The 20,976-nt window shown below is 43.8% G+C and overlaps 1 protein-coding gene across 1 annotated transcript in view; it reads left to right on the top strand.

Moving 5' to 3' along the window:
- The window catches only part of TESC (tescalcin), a 62,736-nt gene that overhangs the window by 6,973 nt on the left and 34,787 nt on the right, over positions 1-20,976 (top strand). Inside the window, exon 2 of the mRNA XM_057746311.1 lies at positions 20,737-20,806. Coding sequence (XP_057602294.1) covers positions 20,737-20,806 — 70 coding nt within the window. The remainder of the gene's footprint in view (positions 1-20,736; positions 20,807-20,976) is intronic.

Below are 20,976 nucleotides of genomic sequence, written 5' to 3'. Positions count from 1 at the left end.
GGAAGGTGACAGGAGCCTGGCACCCTGGTCCTGCCAGCCATCCTGTCGCCGGCTCCACCTTTATTATTAATTCATAAAACCAGAAGGTCAAGTGGGTGATTTCCGCTGGTGGTGGCGGCCACCTTAAGCACGAGGACAAAAAGGCCCTTTGTTGTCCCGGCCGTGTGACCTTTGTGGACAGGCAGGCTGTCAGAAGTCGGCCTTCTGTTCTTGGCACAGCCCCCTGGGAGGCAAGAGGGAGCAGTCAGGTCTCAGGGCCCAGGTACCTCCGGGAGGGAGGGCAGGTGGCCAGGCAGGAGACATCAGTATGGTTGGTGTGGCTCAGTCACACAGTGATGGAAAGAGAAGCGGGGGGATCCTTTCCCACCTCCTGAGCATCCACACCAGGGTCCCAGTGATCAAAGTACCCCGGGTGAGCACCCGGCACATCATAGGCCTCGCCCACGTGATACTTCTTAGGATTTCCCGTATCTTGTCCTCTCCTGCATCTGAGACCTCAGCCAGAGTCTCATGTGGGCACAGACTAGCCTTTCACCACCTTGGCCTTTACCAGCAGATAGACGTGGGCTCGAATCACGGCGCTATGATTTACTGTCTAAGCAAGAAACTTTGCCTCCCTGAGTCTCAGTTTCCTCATCTGTAAAATGGGAACCTGCTTTGAGGATTAAATGAGAATTTGAGTAAAGCTCTTCATATATCATAAGTGTTCAATAGTTGCTGGTAGGTGCGAATCATTTTGATTGTAAACCTTTCAATATATATGTTGGCCACATACCTTCTTTTTAAGGGCATTCTGTTCTTCCTTCAGTACTTCATGTCATTCTTGACACGTCTGCCGTCTTTGACATGCCTCAAGTTAATCACTATCTTGCCCTTGTGCCGATGATCAGGGACCTTAGCAGGCTTTTAATTTGTACCACTCTGAAGCATTTTTTATTTCTAAAACCTATATGTTGTTTTTTACTGTTGTCTTATGCAGACTCTGTTAATTCTTGCAACCATTCTTCCTTACAGATTCAGTTTCTGCTTATGTAACATACCTTTCCATAGAGTTTTCAGTGCATCTCTGTGAATTGTGAGCTTTGTCTGAAAGTGTCTTTATTTTGCCAGCCTATAGGAATGATCACTTGGCTGGGTATAAAATTTGAGGTTGCTGCATGTTTTCTCTCAGCACTGAGTTTTTGGTCTGTTTTTTGCTGATGAAAAGTCAGCTCTTTTGTCTAATTGATGTTTCTTTGTAGAAATCTGCTTTTTTCCTTTGTTTAAAAATATTTGTTGCCGTTGGGTTTTTTTGTTTTTAAATTATGCTTCATCTAGGTGTGGGTTTAATTTACCCTGCCTGGGAATGGTTTATGCTGTATTGTTCTAAAAACGACTCATGTCTTCCATCTTGAAAATGTAATCTCTCCCCTTTTCCTTATCTTCTTCCTCAGAATTCCTTTAGAAAGACAATGAACCGTGTCATTCTGTACCAAATGCCTCTTTACCTTTCTTTCCTATTTCCAGTCTTTTTGTTGCTCTCTCCTGTATTGAGTTGTTTCCTTAGGTCTGTCCTCCAATTCACTAATTCATTCTTAACTATTACATCTTTGCTGCCTTAACCCAACTTATTTCTTTTAATGTCACAGATTAAAAAAAAAATTTTTTTTTTGTAAGTTCTCTTTGGTTTTCAAATTCACTGCTTTTGTCACAGGGCACTGTTCTTACATTATTTGAAATAATTTAAAGCTTACTATATAGTCTGTGCTGTCTCATCTTCTTGGAGTTCAGTTCCATTTATTGTGTTTGCAGATTCTCCCACATGGTGGTCATTCGCTTGTGTACTTTGGTTCTTGACTCTGAGCTTCTCTTTGGGCTGTCTCCTCCTGGTTTTCACAGCCTTCTAACTAACTTCATTTGCAGATTCATGCCAAGGCTAAACCAAGTGGAGATGGGCTTAATTGAAGTCCCTCCCCTATGAGAGTACTCTGTGCCCAGGGCTATAGCAGTGCCTCACACAGTGCTTTGCTTTTGTTGTTCTGGGTACCTTAGGGCTTCCACTGATCCGGAAACACTTTCCATTCATTCCTAAACTTGGCTTTCCTGCACCCTGGAGGTTTGGATTTTTTTCTCATGCGTGACGCAGGCTGGAGTTTGGATTCATCACAGAGTCCTCCTCCTCTCCGCTGCTCCCTGCCACTCTTCTACAGAGTCAGCTTCCTTGCTGATTCTCTGGGGCAGCAGGGAACATTTTTCTGTCCCATCTTACATGGAGAGGGAGCCCTTTGTGCTGTAGCTTTTGATAGGAATCTCACTTCTAACCCATATGGACCCAAGGCCAGTGCTGTCACTCAGTGGGCTAGGAGCCCTGCCCTTAGCTTTCAGAGCCTGGAACCATTCTGGTACCCCTGGACCACGTCCCCTACTGGGTCTGAGTCCCCTCCTTGATTCTGGCACCTGGGGATTTCCTTTTCTTTCAAGCTTAGTGCTGTCTTAAATTTTTTTTCTAATTTTATCCAGTGCTTCATTAATTCATAGTGGAATGGAAAGTCTGTTAACCCTTTGTAGCAAGAGTGCTTTACCTAAATGTCCTACCATAATAAAGCCATCATCCTTTTGGTAAATCTGAAGCTGAAGATAATTCTGGAAGGATGTGGAAACCAGTTCCCTAGAGGCTCTGAAAGGTACCCAAATCTCCACTGATTAATTGTTGCTTTTCTCCCTTCCTCATATTTAGTCTTTTTATTAAAACGGAGACATCTTTCTCTCTTTAGTGATGTAAATGGTATGTATCCATTGTCCCAGGCACTTCTTAGTTTTGGCAGACAGCACAGCAAGTGGTCATGAGAATAGATTCTGGAGTCACAGACCCGGGTTCAAATCCCGGTTCTACCACTCATATCTGTGTGACCTTCAGCGAGTGACTTAACCTCTCTGAGACTCAGTTTCCTTACCTGTACAGTGGGTGTGATAACCACCAGGAGAGGCAGGCATCGTGATGAGGACTAAATAAGAGACGATAATGTGTGCCAAGCATTTGGCTTGGTTCCTGCATCTGAGTAAACGCTGACACACGGCGGCTATGATTCCTGCTCTAAGGCAAATGGGAAAGACAGAGCTTAGCCGTAGGAAGGTGAGTTGGATGCACAGAGCATGGTCTGTGTGATTTTGAGAGTCATGCTTACCCACTCTTGACAGCTTTCTGAGTTGTCTCGGCTCTCGTGAGAGGAGAATGTTTTCTGAAATCACGTCACTTCATTCTGTCCCAGAGTTCCCTCCAGTCCTGAGATTTGGACAATTCATTCTATGCAGGAAAAAAAAAATCCTAACAAAACCCTTGTTACCTAAAGTAAATGCCATCCCCAGGCTGTTATGGGCCTGGGGCAGCTCTTCCTGGGAATCCCTCAGCTTCTGCATTTACAAAGTGGGTTGAAGTTTGCGAGGAAAGGGTTTAAAGCTGCTGGAGGAAGGCCAGCAATTAATCTTGTTGTTGCTTCTGCTTTGGAGAATAGAATTGAGTTTGAGAACGGCTTTCTCAAGGCCAAGTGCACCCAGGTGCATCTTTGGATTATTTTAATTTCCCAGCAGCAAGACAGGCACGCGTGCTCTGTAACGTGTACACACCGAGCATGTGGCTTCCAAGGGGCAGGCAGGTGGAGGAGAGGAGCAGGGCATCCTGCACCGGGAAGCATCTTGTGTGCGCCAGGCGTGCGAGGGCGGGTCCCTTCCAGGCTGTGGAGGCCAGTCCCTCTGCTCTCCCTCCCCAGGTCCCAGCTTAGTCATTGCTTTGGCTGTAGCCCCAGGCGGCCCACAACGAGTTTCCCCTTCCCTGGGAGCGTGGAGGCAGCTGAAGAGCTGAGTAGGTACCACGAGATTATTGCTTTGGGGGCATAATAATAGCAGTCGTGGCAACTCCAGGATCTCATGCTCCTCCTGCCAGGTCCAGAGCTGAGTGTGTATATGATTTTTTTTTTTTCAATTGGGGCAGAAATCACATAACGTAAAATTTACCATCTTAACCATTATATTTTATTTTTTTAAATTATGTTTTTGGTCACACCATGCAGCTTGCAGGATCCTAGTTCCCTGACCAGGGATCGAACCCAGGCCCCCAGCAGTGGAAGCCCAGAGTCCTAACCACTGGACCACCAGGGAATTCGCCCATCTTAACCATTTTACAGCATACAATTCAGTGGCACTAAGTGTATTCACAGTGTTGTGCCATCCTCACCACTATATTTCCAGACCATCTTTAACCCCCCAAAAAGAAACTTCACACCCATCAGCAGTCACTCTAATCTCCCAACTCGCAGCCCCTGGCAACCACTAACCTACTTTCTGTCTCTCTGGGTTTGCTTACTTTGGGTGATTCATACAACAGGAAGCATATACAGTCGTGGCCTTGCGTCTCTGGCTTCTTTAACTTAATGTCGTGTTTTCAAGGTTCATCCAGGTTGTAGCAAATGTTGGTACTTCAGTCCGTCTTGTGGTGGAATGATGTTTCATTGGATGGAGATGCCGCATTTTGTTCATCTGTTCACAAGTGGATGGATGTGTGGGTTCCCACGTGTTGATGAGTGTGCATGTTGTGTGTGTAATTTGATTGATTTTCGTGGTACGAGTAGGCTCATGTGGGCGGTGCTGTTATTATCTCTGTATTACTGAGGAGGAAGTAACAGCCTCGGGAGACAGTTTAGTAAGAGGAGAAGCTGGGGGTTGAACCAGCAGCTCTCGGCGGCCATGGGGTTAGCTCACCTTTCTGTCTAGCCAGCTGTGCCACTGTGTTCCAGGACTTTGGCTGATGCCTGGGTTGAGTCCTGGTCAGTCTATTGGGACACAGCAAGCAGGAGAGCTTTGGGGGCCCCGGAAGCCTGCATCCAGCCTGGAACTCCTGGGGGGAACGGAGAGAGGCAGAGTGGCTCTGGGACATCCCTGGAGAAAGCCAGCATGCGTTCAGCCACCCTTGTTTCTCCCACGTGTGTGTTGAGTGCCTTTCGCTACCTGGACTGCTACACCTGCTGGCCTGTCAGCGGGTACCCAGCCCCATCCTCTGCATCTGCCCTCCATTCGGTTGCCAGGCACACGGGATCTTGTTCCGTGGCTTAGCATCCTCTGGAAACTTGAGGCAAAGTCTAAATGCCTTAGTCTGATGTGTGTGCCCCCTACCTCTGCCTGTGCCCCTGTACCTAGTCTGCCTTCCACCTGTGCTAAAGGGCTTGGGGCTCCCCAAGTTCTTCGCACTCTACTTCCACCAGCCCCTGGGATCCCATTGGGTGTAACCTCCCACCCCATCCCTGTGGACTGGAAGCCCCACTCCAGCCTCGGTGCTCCTTGGCAAGCGGCCACCACACTTAGGGTCCTGGATCACAGCGAGGTGAGGGCTCTGCCTTTTGCGTCTACATCCCTGGCATCTGGCATGTGCCCAGCAAACCAGAGGTGCTCAGTAAATCTCTCTTAATGAGCAGAGGGGGCACCTGTCGGGGGTTGAGCAGACAGAGGTGTGCCGTGGGGGAGTCCGTCAGGCCCCCACACCCCTGAGAGCAGCCCAGATTCTGGAAGGAAGGAGGAAATGGTATTCTTTATGCCCCTCGCCCAGGCTCAAACAGCCCTGACCACCCTGTAGCGGACGTGGGCAAATGTGGATCTTCCGTTTCCTCCCGAGTCACGTGAGGGAGGCTGGACCTTGGGGGGGGCCTGTTTCTCTGCCCCTAGTCTCCTCCTGCCCTCTTTCCTGAGTGTTGTCTCTGACCCACGGGTCTGTGCCACTCTCCTTCCCCAGGGACCCCTTGCTTAGCATAGCAGGGCGGCAGCCGGACTGTGAGGCTGGGGCCAGGCAGAGACCCCTTATCCACGAGCGGCCGCTCCTCACTCCTCCCCACCCCAGCCCCTGGCAACCACTCACCCACTTTCTGTGTCTGTAGATTTGCCTGTTCTGCGCATTTCATACAAATGGAATCACACAGGATGTGGCCTTTTGTGTCTGGTTTCTTTCCCTCAGCAGGACATGTTCAAGGTTCATCCAAGTTGTAGCATGTATCAGTACTTCATCCTTTTTCGTGGCTGAATAATATCCCATTGATGGATAGAACTTTTTTTTTTGTTAAATCAATGTTAATAAAATATTCTTTGTTTCCTTAAATATGTAGTTTTTTTTTTTTCATTTTCACCAAGAACTTTATTTATTTATTTATTTTGGGGGGGGTACACCAGGTTCAATCATCTGTCTTTATACACATATCCCCGTATTCCCTCCCTTCCTTGACTCCCACCCCCTCGAGTCCCCCCCACCCTCCCCGCCCCAGTCCTCTAAGGCATCTTCCATCCTCGAGTTGGGCTCCCTTTGTTATACAACAACTTCCCACTATTTTACAGCTGGTAGTATATATATGTCTGTGCTACTCTCTCGCTTCGTCTCAGGTTCCCCTTCACCCCCCGCCCCCTCCCATACCTCAAGTTCTCCAGTCCATTCTCTGTATCTGCATCCTTGTTCTTGTCACTGAGTTCATCAGTACCATTTTTAGATTCTGTATATGTGAGTTAGCATACAATATTTGTCCTTCTCTTTCTGACTTACTTCACTCTGTATGACAGATTGTAGTTCTATCCACCTCATTACATATAGCTCCATCTCATCCCTTTTTATAGCTGAGTAATATTCCATTGTATATATATGCCACATCTTCTGTATCCATTCATTTGTTGATGGGCATTTAGGTTGCTTCCATATAAACAAGCAAACTGAATGTGGGCAGAAAAAAACTATTTGTGCTGCCTGTCTTTTTTTCCCTTCCGGTTATGTGTGTGTGTGTATATATATATTTAAAGTATTCTACCATTTAAAAGGTTTTTTTGTTTATATATTTTTATTTTTGGCTGTCAGTTCTTAGTTGCTGCACGCGGTATCTTCATTGAGGCATGCGAGGTCTTTCATTGCGGTGCACGGGCTCTTCCTTGTGTCCTGTGGGCTTCTCTCTGGTTGCACCATGCAGATTTTCTCTTTTCTAGTTGTGGTGAGCAGCCTCCAGAGCACGTGGGCTCTGTAGTTTGCGGCACGCGGGCTCTCTAGTTGAGGTGCATGGGCTCAGTAGCTGTGACATGCAGGCTTACTTGCCCCGCGGCATGTGGGATCTTAGTTCCCTGACCAGGGATTGAACCCACATCCCCTGCATTGCAATGTGGATTCTTTACCACTGGACCACCAGGGAAGTCCCCTCTTCCAGTTATATTGAGATATAATTGGCATACAGCACTATATAAGTTTAAGGTATACAGCATAATGATTTACATACATCATGAAGCTTAGTTAACTTGCATCATTTCATATAGATACAAAACTAAAGAAATAGAAAAAAATTTTTTTTCTTGTGACGAGAACTCAGGATTTACTCTTAATAACTTTCATATATAACATATAGCAGTGTTATATTTATCGTACATTACACCCCAGTACTAATTTTTTTAGTTTAATTTTTAATTTCTATTGGAGTATAGTTGATTTATAATGTTGTGTTAGTGAAGAGGAAAATTAGAAACTTGCGCTCAGCTAAAAATAACTCCATGCTTGTTCTGCTTTTGTAAAATATGCTTGCTGCCCCGAGAAAAACAACAACAAAACGGGATGACCTAGCAACCCAATGTAACCATAAGATGTTTTGCTAAAAATGGAATGTTCTGCACCTGCTCTAGTAAATTTCTGTTTGGAAACTTCCATGCTCTGTAAACCAAGTAACCACTCTACCCATGCTAACTGTAAACATGTGCACTGACCCCTATAAAAGTAAAGCTCACCCTGAGCTCGGGGCGCAGAACTCTGGAGCATTAGCTGGTCTGGGGCTGCCGGCTTAATAAACCTGAGCTCTCTAACCCTCCGAGTATGGTGCTTGGTTTCTCGAGGGACCTATTTCTGCAGATTTCTGCAACGTTAGTTTCTGCTGTACAGCAATGTGATTCAGTTATACATGTATCAGTACATATATCAATTCTGTTTTTAGATTCTTTTCCCATGTAGGTTATTACAGAATATTGAGTAGAGTGCCCTGTGCTATACAGTAGGTCCTTGTTGATATATAGTGTGTATATGTTCATCCCATATTCCTAATTTATCCCCTGCTCACATTCCCGCTTTGGTAACCATCAGTTTGTTTCTGAAGTCTGTCTGTTTCTGTTTTTTAAGTAAGTTGGTTTGTATCATTTTTTTTAGATTCCACGTATAAGTGGTATCATGATATTTGTCTTTCTCTGTCTGACAACTGTAGTATGATAATCTCTAGGTCCATCTGTGTTGCTGCAAATGGCATTATTTCATTCTTTTTTTTTATGGCTGAGTATATTCCATTGTATATATGTACCGCAACTTTATCCTGTCCTTTGTCGGTGGACACTTAGGTTGCTTCCATGTCTTGGCTATTGTAAATAGTGCTGCAGTAAACATTGGGGTGCATGTATCTTTTCGAATTATGGTTTTCTGCAGAGTTATGCCCAGGAGTGGGATTTCTGGATCATATGGTAGTTGTATTTTTAGTGTTTTAAGGGACCCCCCCCCCCAGTTGTTTTCCATAGTGGCTGTATCAATTTACATTCCCACCAGCAGTGTGGGAGGGTTCCCTTTTCTCCACACCCTCTCCAGCATTTGCTGGTACTTTCTGCTGATGGTCATTCTGACGGGTGCGAGGTGATACCTCGTTGTAGTTTTGATTTGCATTTCTCTGATTAGGGACGTTGAGCAGCTTTTCATGTGCTTTTTGGCCATCTGTATGTCTTCTTTGGAAAAATGTCTGTTTAGATCTTCTGCCCATTTTTTGATTGGGTTGTTTGTTTGATATTGAGCTGCATGAGCTGTTTTTTTTAATCCATTCACCTGTGGATACACATCTGGGTTGTTTCCACCTTTTGGCTGTTGTACATAGTGCTCCTGTGAACATTAATTTATGGGTTTTTGTGTGGACGTATGTTTTCATTATCTTGGATAGATAGGAGCAGAATTTCTGGATCGTATGGTAAATCTATGTTTAATTTATTGAGGAATCACCCAACTGTTTTCCACAGCAGTTGTGCGATTTTCCATTCCCATCAGCAATGTCTGTTTCTCCACAGTGTTACCACGCTTGGTATTTTCTGTTTTAGTTTTCATTATAGCCGTTGAAGTTAAAACATTGTTAATTTAAGTAAGATCACACAGGTGGTCCCTGTTAATTGCAGAAAAGTTAAAGGACAAATAAGCAAAAATAAGGAGCCAGAGGAGGGAAATGTTCCGTCATTTCTACCATCTGGAACAATTTACTATTTTGTCGTAACCCTTTCCCAGTTTTTCTTGTGCACACACTTATATCAATATGAAGTTTCATGTGAATGAGATCTTTGTTGCCTGTTGGTTTCTCTGTGTGATGACATTCCATGAACAGTTTTCTATGTCCCGTGAGGTCTTAAACATATTTTTTCAGGCTGTGTAGGATGAACCAGGATTTATTTAACTAGTTTCCTGTGGCCCAGCATTTCCCCAATTTTTTACTGTTTGAAACAGGCAGCGATCATTACTCTTATCTGTTTTCTTGTTTTTTGGTTTTAAATTGATTGATTGATTGGCTGCGTTGGGTCTTCATTGCTGCGCGCAGGCTTTCTCTAGCTGCGGCGAGTGGGGGCTCCTCTCCATTGAGGTATGCGGACTTCTCAGTGCAGTGGCTTCTCTTGTTCGGGTGCACGGGCTTAGTAGCTCTGCAGCACGTGGGATCTTCCCAGACCAGGGCTTGAACCCGTGTGCCCTGCATTGGCGGGTGTATTCTTAACCACTGCACCACCAGGGAAGTCCCTCTTATCTGTTTATCTTTGTACACTTGTGTCGTTTCCTCAAGATTCATTCCTAGGGATCAAACTGCTGGTTCAGACCACATATACCAAGCACCATTCAGGACAAATATGATGCCAGGTGGAATAATTCTAAATTTTCAATGACCCGTAAATGGAATATAATTCTAGATTTTCTATTAGCCACATTAAAAAAAAAGTAAAGAAACAGGTGAAGTTAATTTTAATAATATGTTTTATTTAACCCATTATATCTAAAATATTATTTCAAATATAATTAATATAAAAAGTATTAAGACAGTTTATATTTTTTTCATAAGTCTTTGAAAGCCAGTATGTTTCTTTACACTTCAGCACATCTTAGCAGCTACATGTGGCTGGTGGCTCTGTATTGGGCAATGCAGGTATATACTTTTTTGTTTAAGCTTTTGATAGAAAGTGACAAGTCACCCCCTCCCTCAAGATTGGGCAGATTAAACTCCCACCAGCCCCATGGAAGGGTGTACATTTCCTTCAGGTTGAAATCTAATACCGAAAATAACAAAGGCGAAGAGGAGGCTCTGCCTCTCGTTCCCATGGCAACTGTGACCTCACAGGGGCCTGAAGAGAGGGCTCAGACTGAGGAGCAGCAAAACTGGAAAAGCTTCCATCCTAGGAACCCTTGAGGGGACAACAGACAGGGTCTTCCAGGGTGTGACATAGGCACAGGTGTATTAGGTGCTCATGAGACAGACCTTAAAAGGGGCTCAGGGTCAGCCTGGGGGACCAGAGCTGAGGGCACATGGAGCTTAGCTAAGTGCTGAGCTCTTGGCTCTGGGAATTTGGGTGTCAAAAAGAGGGGACCAGAGTTGGGGAGGTTGTCCTCCTAATTCCTCTGCTTTCAATCAAGCAGGACAGAAAGGTGTGTGTACACATGTGTAAGTATCATGTGTGCATACACTTTGCATGCAGTTAGCTGGAAACTCTTCGTTAGAGAAATCTGGTCTGTTTATTAGTTTAGACACCGTTTCCTGTCTGAGTGACTTCAGTCAAGTCTCAGTGTTTCCATCTCTAGATTGGGGAGAAAACTGTCCCTACTTGATAGGACTGATTGAGGATTATGTGAGCCAAGGCTCATCAAGAGTAGAGTCGAGCACAGTGCCCAGGACACAGCTTGATGACTGCCTATTGCTAATTAACAGCTATTGTTATTGATTATGTACTAACTCATTTTTTAATGTCTTTATTGAGATATAACTCACATCCCCGGCATTTCATCCATGTAAAGTGTACTCAGTTTGTAGTATAATCACAGAGTTGTGTCACAATCTAATTTTGGAACATTTTCATCCCCTCCTCAGAGAAACTCCTTTGCTCTTAGTGATTCCCTCTCTCCTTCCACAGCCCCAGACAACCACTGGTCTACTTTCTGTCTCTGTGGCTTTGCCTCTCTGCGCGTTTTGTATAAATGGAATCCTGCCAGACGTGGGCTTTGTGACCGGCCTCTCTCTCTTATTTCATGGAGTTGTTTTAGGAGCACGTGGTTGACTGTAATTTCTGATCATTATTTTGCAACAGATGAGTGTATTTTTTAAAAAATTTTATTGAAATATAGTTAATTTACAATGCTGTGTTAGTTTCAGGTGTATAGCAAAATGATTCCGTTATACATATGTATCTCTCTATTCTTTTTTAGATTCTTTTCCATTATAGGTTATTATAAAATAGTGAGGGTAGTTCCCTGTGCTATACAGTAGGACCTTATTGTTTATCTATTTTATATATAGTAGTGTTTGTATGTTAATCCCAAACTCCTGATTTCTCCCTCCTTCACCCCTTTCCCCTTTGGTAACCACAGATTTGTTTTCTGTGTCTGCGAGTCTGTTTCTATTTGGTAAATAAGTTCATTTGTATCTTTTTTTTTTTTTTAGATTCCACATGGTAAGTGATCTCCTGATAATCTGTCTTTCTCTGACTTCACTTAGTATGATCATCTCTAGGTCCATCCACATTGCTGCAGATGGCATCGGTATAATTTTTTGATCTGTGGGTCAGAGCTGAGAGCTCCAATTGGCAGTGTAATCTGACCACCCAAAGCGAGGCAGTCTGGGGTGTCAGTTCAACCGAAACTAAACCACATGTATGCTGCCAAACTAAGTTCAGATCGTGGGTCTGCCTCTTTCAAGCTTAGGGACCTTGAGCAAGTTCCTGATCTCCTCAGAGCCTCTGTGTGCTTGTCTGTAAAACGGGCATCATCTGTGGGTCAGAGGCTCATGGGGCGGATGAAATAAGCACACATGTGCCCAGGATGCGGTACTTGATTCACCGTTAACAATATTTTTGGGATCCCTCGGCTATCCCATGTGGGGTGTGTTGCGTGCTTACAGTAGTCATTACATGACTAATAAATATACGTTGTACGTTAGAGAAGATTTGGAAAACATACGTGAATCAAAGCAAAACAACCACAGTCTTTAATCTCAGCATTGAGAGATAATTGCTGTTATTTGGGGAAAACAAGGCAATTCTCTTTCATTACTTACATACATTTGTATATATTTAGATGTTTTCCCACGTGGGATCATGTTCTTTTCGTAGCAGGTTGTTTTTAGACAACATTATGTTGGGATGTATGTTCACATTACATACACAACTGTCACTTTTTAAGGCAGCATCTTGTTTTTTAATTGGCTAACCATACCAGAAAGTATTTAACTGATCTGCTTTTGGTGGGCACTGAGGTTGAGTACGGTTTGTACACTACTGTAGAGACTACAACAGTGAACACACTCACATACTTATCTTGTTGTATCCGTTGGATTTGTTCTTCAGGATAAATCCCTGCTAAGTAGAATTACTGAGCTTCTCAAATACATGTTTTATTGCGATATCACATACAGAAAAGTGCATCACTCATGAGCATACAGATGTGAAAACTTCCTGAGAACAGATATATGTAACCCACAGCTGTGTCGAGAAAGAAAACATTTCCAGTCCCCAGAAACCCTCTCATGCCCCATTCAAATTACTATCCCATCAAGGGCAACTGCTATCCTAACTTTTTTTTTTTTAATAAATTTATTTATTTATTTATTGGCTGCATTGGATCTTCGTTGCTACACACGGGCTTTCTCGTTGCAGTGAGCGGGGGCTACTCTTCATTGTGATGCACGAGCTCCTCATTGTGGTGGCTTCTCTTGTTGCAGAGCACAGGCTCTAGGCACGCAGTCTTCAGTAGTTGCAGCACATGGGCTCAATAGTTGTGGCTCATGGGCTCTAGAGTGCAGGTTCAATAGTTGTGGTGCACAGGCTTAATTACTCAGCAGCGTGTGAGATCTTCCTGGGCCAGGGATCGAACTGTGTCCCCTACTTTGGCAGGTGGATTCTTAACCACTGGGCCATCTAGGAAGTCCCCTAACTTTTTTAAAAAAAATTAAGACTGTTATTATGAGCCATTTTAGGTTCACAGCAAAACTCAGGGAAAGGTACAGAGATCACTCATGTACCCCTACCCCCACACAAGCACAGCCTCCCTCTCTATCAACATCCCCCGCCAGAGTGGGATACTTGTTACCACTGATGGACCGACACTGACACCTCATTACCCAGAGTCCATGGTTTACATGAGGGCTCTCTCTCGGTGCCCTACATTCTGATTTGGACAAATGTGTGATGACGTGTATCTAGAGTTACAGTATCATACGGCGTAGGCTCACCGCCTTAAACATTCTCTGTGCCTCAGCAGCTCATCCCTCCCCTGGTAACCGCTCACCTTGTTACTGTCTTAGTAGTTTTGCCTCTTCCAGAATGTCATGTAGTTAGAATCATACCGTATGTAGCCTTTCTATCCTGACTTAACACTGCAGATGAGTTTTGCCCATTTTTGAGCTTTATGTAAGTGGAATCATAAAGTATGTACTCTTTCACATCTGGCTTCTTCTGCTTGTTATTATGTTTTGTTTTGTTTTAAATTTATTTATTTATTTATTGGCTGCGCTGGGTCTTCGTTGCTGCACACAGGCTTTCTCTAGTTGCGGAGAATGGGCTACTCTTCATTGTGGTGCACGGGCTCCTCATTGTAGTGGCTTCTCTTGCTGCGGAGCACGGGCTCTAGGCACACGGGCTTCAGTAGCTGTGGCACGTGGGCTCAACAGTTGTGGCTCACAGGCTCTAGAGCGCAGGCTCAGTAGTTGCGCATGGGCTTAGTTGCTCCACAGCATGTGGGATCTTCCTGGAGCAGGTATTGAACCCGTGTCCCCTGCATTGGCAGGCAGATTCTTAACCTATGTGCCACCAGGGAAGCCCTTGTTATTACGTTTTGAAACTCACCCAGGTTATTGTCCGTACTATTTGTTCATGTTCACTGCTGTATACTGTTGCATTACTTGACTATACCGCACACTTCATCTGTTCTGCCATTGCGGGGCATTAGGGTAATTTCCATTTTAGGGCTCTTCAAATCATACTGCTGTGAAATCTTCTACGCATTTTCTGATGAGTGCAAATATGCGTTTCTGTTGGGTACATACCTAAGAGTGGAATGGCCAGACCTTGGAATGCACGAATGTCCGTGCTGACATACATGTGATGTAAATGGCTGTATTTTCCTCCAGAAAGGTGACAACTATCCCGATGAGTTACCTGACCTTTCCAAGTGTCAGTTTCTACATCTGTAATGTGGGATGCCGCCTCCTCCCAGGGTGTCGTGGGGAACAGATGAGCTAATGTGTGGAGGTATACACCACTCCCCCAGCATATAGCAGGCCTTCAGGATGGGTTGGTCATTGTAATGAGTATTTTCTAGCCGACAACAGCTTCTAGAAAGGCATGAGAATTCTGAGTTGCAGATTTTTTTTTTAATATTTATTTTAGCTGTGCCAGGTCTTAGTTACTGTATGCAGGATCTTTTGGGCATGTGAGATCTTTTTTTTTTTTTTTTAAGTTGCGATATGTGGGACCTTTTAGTTGCAGCATGCGGACTTCTTAGTTGCGGCATGCATGGTGGATCTAGTTTCCTGACCAGGGATTGAAGCCTGGCCCCCTGCATTGGGAGCGCAGAGTCTTACCACTGGACCTCCAGGGAAATCCCCTGAGTTGCAGATTCTTTTTTTTTTAAATTTTATTTTTTGGCTGTGTTGGGTCTTTGTTGCTGCTCACGGGCTTTTTCTAGTTGTGGCGAGTGGGGACTACTCTTTGTTGTGGTGCGTGGACTCCTCATTTTGGTGGCTTCTCTTGTTGCAGAGCACAGGCTCTAGGCACATGGGCTTCAGTAGTTGCAGCATGTGGGCTCAGTAGTTATGGCTCTCAGGCTCTAGAGTACAGGCTCAGTATTTGAGGCACATGGGCTTAGTTGCTCCGCAGCATGTGGGATTGTCCCGGCCCGGGGATCAAACCTGTGTCCCCTGCATTGGCAGGTGGATTCTTAACCACTGCGCCACCAGGGAAGCCCAAGTTGCAGATTCTTAAAGAGATCACAGCTCGATCCTGAGGCTGAAGAACAGACAAAACAAACAGAACATAAAGTGACCAGTTGGCCCCAGAAATTAGCTGCTTCTGGGACAGGAAGAGAAAAGATGCTTAAGGGATGAGAAATGCTGAGAGGATGATGGGGGGAGAGAGCCCTTCCCCAGCCCAGCCACTGTTTTGGAAAGTTTTGCCTGAACTGTACGTAGTCCCCAGGCACCAGACCTAAGGGCCTCGAGCACCAGGATATCCTGGGAAAAGAGGCAATGTTGTGTAGCGCTTAAGGGCAGGCTTTGGGGTTGGGGAGACTTGGCGTTGAATCCCAGCTCTACCAATCACAGCTGTGTGATCAGAGCACCCTACAAGCTGCACTTTTCAAATGATGCAACAGAGGGAAAAAGTATCTATTCACAGGGCTGTTTTGAAGAGGAAGTGAGAAGTACACGTAAGTGTTTGTTATTGTGCGTTTCATAAAATAAGCACTTATATGTGGGTGGGACCCCTTCTAAAGCCTGGAACCCACCAGGTCCAGTCCTAGCTGTGGAAGAAACAGGGCCTACCTGCCAAAAAGAGGAATTGAAAAAACAACTGTGCATAGATTTTCTAAAACAATTGGGGATGGGGAGAGGGGGACTTGGATGAAGGCAGTCAGAAGGTGCAATCTGCCAGTAATAAGATAAATCAATAACAGTGATGCAATGTACATGATAAACATAATTAACACCATTGTATGTTATACATGAAAATTAAGGGAATAAATCCTAACAGTTCTCATCGCAAGGAAAAAACTATTTTTTCTCTTTATTTCTTAAATTTTATTGGAGTAGTTGATTTCCAGTGTTGTGCTAGTTTCAGGTGTACAGCAAAGTGATTCAGTTATACATATACATATTTTTATTCTTTTTCAGACCCTTTTCTCACATAGGTTATCACAGAGTATTGAGTAGCATTCTCTGTGCTATGCAGTAGGTCCTTGCTGGTTATTTATCTTGTATATAGTGTGTGTATGTTAACCCCAAACTCCTGATTTATCCCTCCCCTGCTTTGGTAACCATAAGTTTGTTTTTGATATCTGTAAGTCTGTTTCTGTTTTGTAAATAAGTTCATTTGTGTCTTTTTGGGAGAGGCTGTGTTGGGTCTTCCTTGCTGTGTGTGGGCTTTCTTTAGTCATGGCGAGCGGCGGCTACCCTTTGTTGTGGTGTGCGGCCTTCTCTTGTTGCGGAGCACGGGCTCTAGGCATACAGGCTTCAGTAGTTGCGGCACATGGGCTCAGTAGTTGTGGCTCGCAGGCTCTGGAGCGGAGGCTCAGTAGTTGTGGTGCACGGGCTTAGTTGCTCCACGGCATGTGGGATCTTCCTCGACCAGGGATCAAAAACCCATATCCCCTGCACTGGCAGGCAGATTCTCAACCACTGTGCCACCAGGGAAGTCCTGTATCATTTTTGAAAAGTAGATTCCACATATGAGTGATATGGTATTTGTCTTTCTCTGTCTGACTTACTTCAGTTAGTGTGATAATCTCTAGTTGCAACCATGTTGCTGCAAATGGCATTATTTTATTTTTTATGGCTGAGTAATGTTCCATAGTCTGTATGTATCATGTCGTCTTTATGCTCATGTCGTCTTTATGCATTCTTCTGTTGGTGGACATCTAGGTTTCTCCATGTCCTGGCTATTGTAATAGTGCTGCAATGAACACTGGGGTGCATGCCTTTTCAAATTACGGTTTTCTCCAGATATATGCCCAGGAGTGGGATTCCTGGATCACGTGGTAGTTCTATTTTTAGTCTTCTGAGGAACCTCCATACTGTTTTCTGTAGCAACTGAACCAATTTACACTCCCACCAACAGTGTAGAAGGGTTCCCTTTTCTTCACACCCTCTCTAGCATTTATTGTTTTTAGACTTTTTGATGATGGCCATTCTGACTGGTGTGAGGTGATACCTCACTGTAGTTTAGATTTGTATTTCTCTGATCGTGATGTTGAGCATCTTTTCATGTGCTTTTTGGCCATCTGTATGTATTCTTTGGGGAAATGTCTATTTAGGTCTTCTGCCCATTTTTTGATTGGGTTTTTTTTTTTTTTTTTTGGTATAGAGATGCATTAGCTGTTCATATTTTGGAGATTAATCCCTTGTTGATTGCTTCATTTGCAAATATTTTCTCCCATTCTGTGGATTGTCTTTTCATTTTGTTTATGATTTCCTTTGCTGTGTGGAAGCTTTTAAGTTTAATTTGTTCTCATTTGTTTATTTTTGTTTTTATTTTCATTACTCTAGGAGGTGGATCAAAGGAGATATTACTGCGATTTATGTCAGAGAATGTTCTGACTATGTTTCCCTCTAAGAATTTTATAGAGTCTTGCCTTACATTTAGGTCATTAATCCATTTTGAGTTTATTTTGTGTATGATGTTAGAGCATGTTCTAATTTCATTTTTTTTTACATGTAGCTGTCCAGTTTTCCCAGAACCACTTATTGAAGAGACTGTCTTTTCTCCATTGTATATTTTTGTCTCCTTTGTTATAGAGTAATTGATCATAGGCGTGTGGGTTTGTTTCTGGGCTTTCTATCCTGTTCCAGTGATCTGTATTTCTGTTTTTGTGATCTGTATATACTGTTTTGATTACTGTAGCTTTGTAGTACAGTCTGAAGTCATGGAGCCTGATTCCTCCAGCTCTGTTTTCCTTTCTTAGAATTGCTTTAGCTATTTGGGGTCTTTTGTGTCTCCGTACAAATTTAAAAATCTTTTGTTCTAGTTCTGTGAAAAATGCCATTGGTAGCTTGATGGGGATTGCATTGAATCTATAGATTGCCTTGGGTAGTATAGTCATTTTGACAATATTCTTCTTCCAATCCAAGAACATGGATCTCTCCATCTGTTTGTATCATCTTTTATTTCTGTCGTCAGTATCTTATAGTTTTCTGAGTACAGGTCTTTTGCCTCCTTAGGTTTATTCCTAGGTGTTTTATTCTTTTTAATGTGATGGTAAATGGTATTGGTTCCTTGATTTCTCTTTCTTTCGTTGTTAGTGTATAGGAATGAAGAGATTTCTGTGTATTAATTTTGTATCCTGCAACTTTACTGAATTCATTGGTGAGCTCTGGTAGTTTCCTGGTAGCATCTAGCATCTTTAGGGGTTTCCTTTTTTTTCTAAAATTAATTAATTAATTTATTGGCTGTTTTGGGTCTTCGTTGCTGCCCCCAGGCTTTCTCTAGTTGTGGTGAGTGGGCTTCTCATTGCAGTGGCTTCTTTTGTTGCGGAACATGGGCTCTAGGCACACGGGCTTCAGTAGTTGTGGCACGTGGGCTCAGTAGTTGTGGCTTGCAGGCTCTAGAGCACAGGCTTAGTAGTTCTGGCACATGGGCTTACTTGCTCTGAGGCATGTGGAATCTTCCCGGTTCAGGGATCAAACCCGTGTACCCTGCACTGGCAGGTGGATTCTTAACCACTGCGCCACCAGGGAAGTCCTAGGATTTTCTATGTATAGTATCATGTCATCTGCAAGGAGTGACAGTTTTACTTCTTTTCCAATTTGGGTTCATTTTGTTTCTTTTTCTTCTCTGATTGCCATGGCTAGAACTTCCAAAATTATGTTGAATATAAGTAGTGACATTGGACATCCTTGTCTTGTTCCTGATCTTAGAGGGAATACTTTCAGCTTTTCACTGATGAGAATGATGTTTGCTGTGGGTTTGTCATATATGGCCTTTATTATGTTGAGGTAAGTTCCCTCTGTGTCCACCTTTTGGAGAGTTTTTATCATAAATGGGTGTTGGATTTTGTCAAAAGATTTTTCTGCATCTTTTGAGATGATTATGTGGTTTTTACTCTTCAGTTTCTTTAGTGTGGTGTATCACTCTGATTTGCAGATACTGAAGAATCCTTGCATACCTGGGATAAATCCCACTGTATCATGGTGTGTGATCCTTCTAATGTATTGTTGGATTCGGTTTGCTAGTATTTTGTTGAGGAGTTTTGCATCTGTGTTGATCAGTGATATTGGCCTGTAATTTTCTTTTTTTGGTGACATCTTTGCCTGGTTTTGGTATCGGGGTAATGATGGCCTCGTAGAATGAGCTTGAAAGTGTTCCTTCCTCTGCAATTTTTCGGAAGAATTTAAGAAGGATGAGTGTTAACTCTTCTCTAAATGTTTGATAGAATTGGCCTGTGAAGCCATCTGGTCCTGGACTTTTGTTTGTTGGAAGTTTTATCACTGTTTCAGTTTCAGTGCTTGTGATTGGTCTGTTCCTATTTTCTATTTCTTCCTGGTTCAGTCTTAGAAGGTTGTACCTTTCTAAGAATTTGTCCATTTCTTCTAGGTTGTCGATTTTATTGGTGTATAGTTGCTTGTAGTCGTCTCTTATGCTCTTTTGTATTTCTGTGGTGTCCGTTGTAACTTCTCCTTTTTCACTTATAATTTTATTTCAGTCCTCTCCCTTTTTTCTTGATGAGTCTGGCTGAAGCTTTATCAGTTGTGTTTCTGTTTTCACAGAACCAGCTTTTAGTTTCCTTGATCTTTGCTCTTGTTTTCTTCATCTCTATTTCATTTATTTCTGCTCTGATCTTTATGATTTCTTTCCTTCTAAGTTTGGATTTTGTTTGTCCTTCTTTCTCTAGTTGCTTAAGATGTAAGTTTAGCTTGTTTATTTGAGATTTTTCTTGTTTCCTGAGGTAAGGTTGTATTCCTTCTCAGAACTGCTCTTGCCGCATCCCATAGGTGTTTTAATTGTCATTTGTCTCTAGGTATTTTTTGATTTCCTTTTTGATTTCTTCAGTGATTAATTTTGCATCTGAGATGATGGACAGTCACTAAACTTATGGTGGTCATTGTTTCATGATGTATGTGAGTCAAATCGTTATGCTGGACATCTGAAACTTCTACAGTGCTGTACATCAGTTATATCTCAATCAGACTGGAGGGAAGAATGAAACAGTTGAGGTTATCTAAATACATTGCCCACAACAGCAATGATCAAAATTCTTTTTCTTTTCCTTCCACTTCTCGTTTTACCAGATTCCCTGTACGTCTTACTACAGGTCTCCCAGATCACCTCTGACACCAGCCTGAACCACTTTGCCTCTTCCCTCCTCCTCTGTCTCTTTTAATGTGACGCACGAAACCCCTTTCTCAGTGGGGAAGACACCCATCTCCAGGAGTGGGAGGGGAGGACGTCAGACAAGCAGGTGCGATCTCCTTAATGGGCTGAGGAAGGAGAAGGTGACCTGGTTCACGTTGGTCCTGTCCCAGGAGCTGTTATTAGTAGTAATTGTCTTATTGCTAAGGGGGCAGAGCTAATAACCCCAGAGCTGCGTTACCAGGAGGAGTGGCAAACCCTTTCTCTGCGTCTTCATCCCGAGCTCCGTTTTGCCTTGGTAGGTGACGGCCCTGAGAATGACTGGAACAGGAGGGTGGGGGTGAGGGTCCAGCCTCCCTCCTGGAGCTCTGAGTTCAGAGGTCAGTGATGCCTTTCTCACTTTTCTTTTCTGTTTTTTTCTCTCCTACTCCTTAGTCTCGTCAGACCAGATCGAGCAGCTCCACCGGAGGTTTAAGCACCTGAGTGGAGACCAGCCCACCATTCGGTAAGATTGGCAGCTGGGGTTGGGCGTCGGGCAGGGCCGTGGCCCTTGGGGGTGTGCCTTTCCATTTATCTACCCCCCGAGTGTTGGCTGCCTCTGCCAGAGCCCCTGGGTGGCCCCGTTTCCTGAGACAAACCTGTAGTTGTAATGCTTTTGGTCCCTTCTAGACAAGA

This window comes from Hippopotamus amphibius, chromosome 8, assembly GCF_030028045.1.
Source record: "Hippopotamus amphibius kiboko isolate mHipAmp2 chromosome 8, mHipAmp2.hap2, whole genome shotgun sequence".
NCBI lineage: Eukaryota > Metazoa > Chordata > Mammalia > Artiodactyla > Hippopotamidae > Hippopotamus > Hippopotamus amphibius.
This window is presented reverse-complemented; position numbering and strand designations above follow the sequence as displayed.